Source organism: Diospyros lotus, chromosome 7, assembly GCF_014633365.1.
Source record: "Diospyros lotus cultivar Yz01 chromosome 7, ASM1463336v1, whole genome shotgun sequence".
NCBI classification, from domain to species: Eukaryota; Viridiplantae; Streptophyta; class Magnoliopsida; order Ericales; family Ebenaceae; genus Diospyros; species Diospyros lotus.
In genome coordinates, this window is record NC_068344.1 from 34,752,763 (window position 1) to 34,761,130 (window position 8,368).

Genomic DNA, 8,368 nt, shown 5'->3' on the forward strand with positions numbered 1-8,368 from the left:
GTACATTCTGTAGAAAAATGCGATTGGTGAGAAGGAATGAATAGTATAAAGGAGCTCTTGAAAGTTGAAATGAGCATATATTTTTCAAAAGAAGCTGGTCCACTCTAGTGACAATCAGATTCACCTCTAATCTCACCTTCTATTACTTTTATTTTTTTAACTTTTTCCCATGGGCTTCAAAAAGATTTCTCTCTCTCTCTCTCTCTCATGGTGAAACTCCCACATTCCAAGGGCGAAGTGTCAACTTCAAGGAAACAGGGGCTTGAATTTGAACGACGTTCAAATCCCAATTGGATTCAAATTCATCTTTTTAAAGCCAAGATCTAGTTTTGGGTTGAACGCAACAGCCTCAATAGGAACTTGATCTGGCCATTCAAGAAAACAGGCCTGAGGATGGTAGGCCTAAATGTCACCATTTGAAAATAAGATGAGATTTCAAATATTGCATTATACTGGAAATTTGATAAATGTCAAGATCAATCATCGACCCATATGGGCACCCCCCACCACAGCGATGAGAATTGTTTCAACATGTTACAGCCTCAAATTCGTATCCATTACCATCAATGGTTTTCAGTGGTTCTTCATGCCAAGTGACTGAAATAATAGTTCGATTCATACTTTTTGAAGTTATAAAGCGAAAATCTTTTAGTTTCCTTGAGATTTTGGCTTGGCACAAATCCAGTAGTGATCATCAGCCAAATCCAACAAGGACAACACAGAAATGGGTATATTTTATCAATTGGATTTCTACGAATCCATCTCGTCATTGAAGAAGAAGAAGAAGAAGAAGAAGAAGAAGAACAGAGATATATAATGAACTGAACTTGGAAATCAATACAAGTAAACAATAATGTTCATCATTGTAGTATAAATAAATTGGAAAGCTAAAGAAGGAAGAAGGAAAGAAAAGTATGATATAGAAAGAGATAATAACAATGAACCCACAAACCAGAAGCGGTAGCAGAAGCAATGCTACCATCTCCTGACCTCAGATTATGGTCTCTATACATAAAACTTGTCTGCAAGCCTACTGTTTTTTCTCTGCCAATTTATTTCACAACTCAAATTACCCCCATAACAATTCAAATAAATATGGAGCGAGACTTTCTCCTCTTACCTCCTCTCTCTAATTCAAATTACCCTTTTTTTCTCTGTATCTTCAGCAGCAGCAGCAACAAGAACAATTGAAATGGTTTCCAATTGATTGAGCTTTTTTCTTGTTGGGCAACAGGAATGCCAGGAGAAGAACTAAATGGTGGTGAGGCAGTAGAAGCAATGACTCCAAATGTAACTGATAATTCTTGCGTGCTGTTTTTTTTTTTGAGGACAGGTTAGAGGAAAATTCTCAAAAGAATCAATAGAAAGGTGGTGGCGGAGGAGATGCGTATGAAATCCCGAAGATCGGTGGCAATGGCCCCGAATAGGTCGGAGCCGGTGGGGGCGGGCTTCCATAGATAATTGGCGGTGGCTGTGTTGGAGCCGGTGGGGGCGGGCTTCCATAGATAATTGGCGGTGGCTGTGTTGGAGCCGGTGGCGGGTGCTCACAAGGCAACGGAGGTGGAGGTGGCGACGGCGATGGCGGAGGTGGAGACTGGTAGTGAATTGGCGGCGGGGAATATTGAATTGGTGGTGACGGCGATGGAGGAGGTGGAGAATTGTAGTGAACTGGCGGTGGTGGGGAAGCATACACCAGAGGAGGTGGTGGAGGCGAATTATAGATGACTGGTGGAGGGGAGGGTGATGGAGGCGGCAAATAGTGAACTGGCGGCGGAGGTGGTGGTGATGGCGGTGGTGGGGAGTACTCTACACACGGTGGCGGGGAAGGTGGAGGTGGTGGCGGTTCTATACAAGGTAGTGGAGATGGAGGTGGCGGTGAGTGAGTTGGGGGAGGCGGAGAATGGGCTGGTGGAGGCGGTGATGAGTAGACATAAACAGGTGGTGGCGGTGGAGAATGTGGGGGAGGCGGTGGCGGCGAAGGGCTTGGTGGAGGAGGTGAATTATAGTAATAGGGAGCAGGGGGAGGTGGAGAATACAAGGGAGGAGGTGGAGGTGGCGAGTTTGGTGGCGGTGGTGGTGGCGAGCGAATGCAATAGGGCGGAGATGGTGACGGAAGTGGTGGAGGCGGCGACGGCGGAGGTGGAGACATAACAGGTGGCGGAGGAGATGGTGGTGGAGGAGACGGTGGAGGGGGAGACATAACAGGCGGCGGCGGCGACGGTGGAGGTGGGGAAGGCGGAGGTGGTGGCGAAGAGTAAACTGGTGGCGGCGGAGGAGGTGAGTAAACAGGCGGAGGTGGTGAAGAGGGAGGAGGCGGTGGGGGCGAAGGTGGCGGCGGTGGAGGAGAAAACACCGGCGCCGGGGGAGGCGTCGGTAAAACAACCGGGGGCGGAGGAGAAGGTGGAGGCGGCGGGGGTAGAGTCGGAACAAAAGGCTTACACTTAAATGCACTACAATCCACCATCGGCCTCTTCCGGCACTGAAGCGCCGACCTTTGCGCCGGACGGCCAGGCAAACAGTTCCGGCGATCGTCAAACTCCGGCAAGCGCAAGCACACCGGCGGTTCGCCGGTGAAGAAATTATACGAAAACGTAAAGTTTTCAAGTCTGGGAAGCTTACAAATACTTGCCGGAATAGTCCCCGTCAACAAATTATGCGCCACATTGAGCTGCTCCAAGCTCACCATCCCGCCGATCGTGTCCGGCAACGGCCCCATCAGCTCATTGAAACTCACATCAAAAACCGTCAAGTCCTTCAGCAGCCCAATCTCCGGCGGCAAGCACGACTTCAAACCGTTCTGCAAAAATATGATCTCGTTCAGCGTATCGGACATATTCCCCAAACTTGCAGGCAAGCAGCCGTGGAACTTGTTGTTCGCCAGAACGATCACCGACACCGGCGAGTTCCCAAAATTGTCCGGCAAGTCGAACTGGAACCGGTTGTGGTTGATGAAAATGGCGTCCAGATCCTTGTCGAAGAGCTCTCGCGGAACATTGCCTTCAAACTCGTTGAACCGGAGATCCAAGAACTTGAGAGTCGGTAATTCCAGAACAAGGTGAGGGAATTTTCCGGCGAACCTGTTGTTGCTGAGATCGAGCTCGAAGAGAATCTTCAGGTTCCGGAACTTCTTCGGGACCGTGCCGCAGAACCGGTTGGAGTTGATGTGGAACAATGCAAGATCAGTGAGCAACCCAAGCTCCTCCGGGAGGTAGCCAGCGATGTCTCCGTGGTTGAGATCGATGCCGGCGACGGTCAGGATTGACTGATTATCCGGCGCCGGAGCGCAGAACACGCCGGTGTAGTCACACACTCCAGATCCGACCCAATTGGCAGTGAGATTTTGCGGGTCGGAGAGAATCGCTTGCTTCCAGGCCTGGAGAGCAATGTACGCGTTCCGGAGCCGGGGATTTTGGAAAACCAGGGCCGGGTCGACCCTTACCCGCTCGCCCCGATCGCCGTTCTCGTCGATGTAGTACAGAAGTTGGCGTTTCTTGATGTAGCGAGCTTCGGCGTCGGAGAGGCGGCCATTGCCGACGAAATGGGAAGTTGCAGAAGAGAGAAGGAAGGAAAGACAAGAAAGGAGAATAAAGAGAGATGGGCTGATAGTCTTCTTCCTCATCTCACATGAGACATCTACACTGCTAGACGAAGCTCTTTGCTTTGGCCCCGCAGCAGCAATGGCTTCTCTGCGAGTGTCTTTGAGAATGTGGGAAGGAAAATGGGTGAGATCTGAGAGAGAGTTGAGGGGGCTGTTTGGGGAGAGAGAAAGTGAGGGTGGAGGAGGGTTTTTTCTAGGGATTTTGGGGCAGTGTGTTGGAGATTTAGAGAGAGAGACAGGGGGAGGGGAAATTCAATAAGACAGCTAAATCACAGCTCAAAGCCCACCAGATTCTCTCTCTTACTTTCTCCCTCTAAAGGCAGGACCTTTATTCTTTTGTATCAAACCGCTCCTATTCAACCCCCCGAGCTAAGGCTTGGCACAAAACTCCAATTTAAATTTTTTTTTTTTTTTAAAAAGCTCCAAATTAATCATTAATTATTAATTATTCCCCCCCCCCCCACCCTTAATTATGAGATTAGTTCGAAAGCTCTAATTATTTGGAGCTGTTAGCTTTTGGCAGTCACCGGCGTGTTGACCCTTCCCCGGCGACACCCCTTCCCCCGGTTGCCGGCTATTTCCAAATAATAATGATTATTCCAAGACCCATATCAAAACCCTTCTTTATTAATAATGGAAGAAAGAAAGAATTACAACTAAATCTCAAATCATTTGCGAAAAACTATGACGTGGTGGTTTAGACTTAGAGGGTCTTTGTTGGGGGGATGGGAGTGTTTGGATGGTTCGTTTCAGGTGTCAATTGTCAAATCAGATGGGGGTGGTGGAAGGAAGAGTTAAAAAAAGAAAGGGGCAATAACGAAACGTAACGTAACTTAAGCCGAAATGACGAGACTGCCCATGTGCGCTTTCATTCCATCACATTACTTTGGGGTACCGTTACTGCGTTACCGTTTGACTTCAAGCGGCATCTATGACGGCCATCTACGTAGAAGCACCAGCCCTAATAAAAGCATATACTTTTTTGCCTTTATCGGCAGTAATTACTGCTCGAAAATAGGTGTATATCTGTTTATTTTTATTAAATATATGTAAACATTTAATTTCATATGTAAAGTTTTGACTAGGGCGGGGTCCATCGCCGCACAATTCACTTTTTTTCAATTTTGAAATATTTTTAGTGATTTCTGAGTTGATGTTTATATAAAACTTACTTTTATCACTAAAATTCAGCCTCTTGATGGATCATTCGACGTTTAAGTTAGTCTTTATACTCGAGATTGAATCATACAGTAATAATATAATTAATATGTAATTAATAATTTTTTTTATTTTTAGATAATTGTGCCTTTATATATCATTATTGTAAATAGATAAAATGTTAGAACTATATAATATGGATAGTCGAATCTTAATTTTTTGAGTGAGCTTAGTTAGTCAATGATACAATATGGACTCAATCTTTACATTCGGGCCTCTCATCCTAGCTTGCATAATTTTAAGATTGAGTTTTTCCTATCCAACTCTTCAAGTTTGAATCTCTTAAGCTTGATAGACCTTTAAATTAAATCTGAGCTACTAGCTTAGATCTTATCCCAATGAAAGATATTATCGTATTTACTCCTAGAGCTATCTATCATTAAACTTGAACTTGTGACATATTTAAATAAGACTTCTCTTATTTAAACAATGGTACGTAAAATTAAAGTCTAAAATATGAGATATATAATTAAAACGTATAAATATATCACATGAAAAATATATCAACGTATAAATATTAAATTGATTAAAAAAATTATAAATTTAATAATATAATTAAAATAACAAAAAAAATTCGTCACAAAAAAAAAAAACATGAATTCCATTAGAGGAAAAATAAACATGGGTTTGGCATATGAATTTTAGATAATCGATTTCATCTAAAAGATTTTTATATATGAATAATGTTAATTATTATTTTAAAATTAAATAAGTGTATTATGTTCTTAATTTTTAAATAATTTTGTTAGTAAATTTTATATTTAACATGATAAATTTATCATCAATTAATAAAAATTTTAAAAAAATAAAATATAAACTATAATAAATATATTTTAATTTAAAATAAAATTCACTTATTATATCTTAGCTTAATTTTATTTTTTTAGATATATATTTATTAAGAAATGTAAACATAAATAAGAAAAAGTTGAAGTTTTGAAATGGAAAATATGCATATTTGGATGTGCGGCGGAACTGGGCACCATGATATGATGGTCATGGTGATGAGGGTAATGTATGTGCATGTATGTATGATGTGGGGACTGAGTGGATGTATGTACAGATGGAAGAAAGGGACAGAATGTGTGTGTGAGAGAGAGAGAAGGACCCACAAGTGTCACGTCGAGCACGGCTGGATCGTCGGCGGAGCGGGAGGAGGAGGTGGACCCCACCAACACCTTTTACTTTATATATATATATTTATTTATTTATATTTGGAGCACCGCGTCGTACAGCCACTCCGCCTTCCCTTTCCGCGTTTTTACATTTAATTTTGCATTTTAACCGCTCCCAGCCCCTTCTCTATTCATTAAAGGACGGCTTCGTCGATGAGTGTTTTTAAGTGTATATTTAATATATTATATTTTAAAATATTAATAAAAATATATAAGTACTATAATTTTTAAATAATAATTAACTTATTACATAATTTTTAAAATTATACTAAAATTTCTTTTGTTTAAAATTCTATTTATAAAAATTGAAACTAAACTATAATTATTAAACCTCTTTCAATAAATTAAAATAATATTTTAAACAAAACTATAACCATTAAATTATTGCCACGGTGTCAGGTGGACCAGGGGAGGAGCGTGTGGGGCAGAGAAGCCACGTAGGAAAATGAAGCCATCCGATACGCGACAGTTGACAGCCGGCACTGCCAGCTGGAAAGAACTCGTAAGCCGCGCAACGTGGCTTACAAGTCCTTCCATGTCGCTTCCTAGTTCTCCTGGGCCCAACTGCCACCTGGCAGATGGCTCCTTTGTCATCACTGTCCCTCCGTTTTTGAAAATTGACCAAAATTCGGTTTGAGGTTATCTATTTGCCACGTGGCAGTATACTAAATTCTATTCTTGCAAGGTGTACTCTAGACAGCTCTTTAAGGATACTTATTGGGCTATCTTTAAACATAAAATGAATAATATAATAAAATTGAATATATATACAAATAAAATAAAATATAATAACTGTAGTACAGTTCATTTGAGAATATTATTTGCCCGCCTAGCGGTCTAAATTATTTATTCTTTGTTGCGTGTGCGTTCATTTAATATAGAAAAATTAAAAGCCAAAAGGTAAAGATGACCACGCCCCTATATGCCTGGACCTGTATTTATATGATTAATTATATATTTATTTATATAACTAATCAATTATAAATTTTCTAAATTACTTTCTACGTACAGCTTTAATTCTACAATGGGATTCTTAAAAAAAATATTTGAATGTTAAAAATAAGATTAAAAAAAAACACATTGTCTTAGGACAATAATTAATGTTATTTCTTAAAAAAATGGTTATTGTAATATTTTTTTATTTAAATATAATCGCTAAAAATGTATATTCTAATCACTCAATTCCAATATATTATTTTTATTTTACTTTATTGTATATTACTCAAATCACAAAAAAAATAATAATAATGACACGTGACACCCGACCCGACCAACCACCTTTAGTCAATCAATCTTGCACTATCAACCGTTTTGAGGGGCCCAAAACATATAACTCTGCATATTTTATGACTTTAATATTTGTTAGTTTCTGAGTAATATGTTAAGATATAAAAAAAATCCCGTACAAATTTATTTTTAAAGAAATTAAAATTTTAGTAATAAAAAGGCCATTATTATATATATATATATTTATATGTGAGAAACTTTGATCACAGGCGCTTTTTGATCCAAATTTATTTTATTATTTTTAAAATTTATAGTCCACCTGCTTATAAATATATTTATTACGAGTTGAATCTTAAAATTTTGCTTGTTAAATTTAGAATAAATATATATAATTGTACAATTTTATACGAAAATAGATTTAAACTCACAATGTTGTAATATTCCAAACTCTCGAATGAATATGGTAGATCATTTACAGTAATTCGTAGGATTTGTAATTATAATATATTACTATTAAGCCATTGGCGAAGGGTATAAAACAACTTTTAATAATCAATAATTTTTTAATGAAATTGAGTTATTATTGGCAGTAAGTATTATTATATATACTATTCTGAATATTTGATTGATAGTAGTGTTAATAACAATTTTGTTAAAGTAATTTTATATTGATTTATTTAGGATTGAGAGCAATGAGAAAAGAGAAAAAGGAGAAATAATAAGTGGAAACGGTGGCGTTGGGAAGAGCAAATTACGGATGCAATCACCCGGAATTTAAGAGAGTCAAGCTCCCCCCATGTCACGGTTCTCTTGCTTACAATATTACTATGCTACTTTCGCCGGCCTTTTTGCGGTGGCGACTGGTGGCCGGTGGGCCCCCCCCCCCCACCACCACCCAATTTCATGACCCTTCTCTCTCTGGGACCCATTATTTTGACCATTTACACTTCTCTGTCGCTTGGACCCATTATTTTGACCATATGCACAAGTGTAAATACTGTTATGCCTTTAAGTTAGACAATCGCACTGTGTGGTCCACTTGCTAGCGAGTTTTTTATTTTTATTTTTCTTTTTTGGTTAAAGAATTAATGCTTAAACACAAAGTCTGATGGTGAGAAGAAGGGTTGGAATTAAACAGACTCGAGCCGAG

At 39.8% G+C, this 8,368-nt stretch overlaps 1 protein-coding gene across 1 annotated transcript; it reads right to left on the reverse strand.

The window, feature by feature from the left end:
• Nucleotides 1–844: 844 nt before the first annotated feature.
• LOC127806049 (leucine-rich repeat extensin-like protein 4) lies at nt 845–3,911 on the reverse strand. Its single transcript, XM_052343024.1, has one exon. It carries the CDS (start codon nt 3,617–3,619, stop codon nt 1,358–1,360), a length of 2,262 nt encoding a protein of 753 aa, XP_052198984.1. The 5' UTR covers nt 3,620–3,911; the 3' UTR covers nt 845–1,357.
• Nucleotides 3,912–8,368: the final 4,457 nt, after the last annotated feature.

Coding starts and splice junctions, on each gene's coding strand:
- LOC127806049 (XM_052343024.1), bottom strand. CDS start 3,619: ATGAGGAAGAAGACTATCAGCCCATCTCTCTTTATTCTCCTTTCTTGT.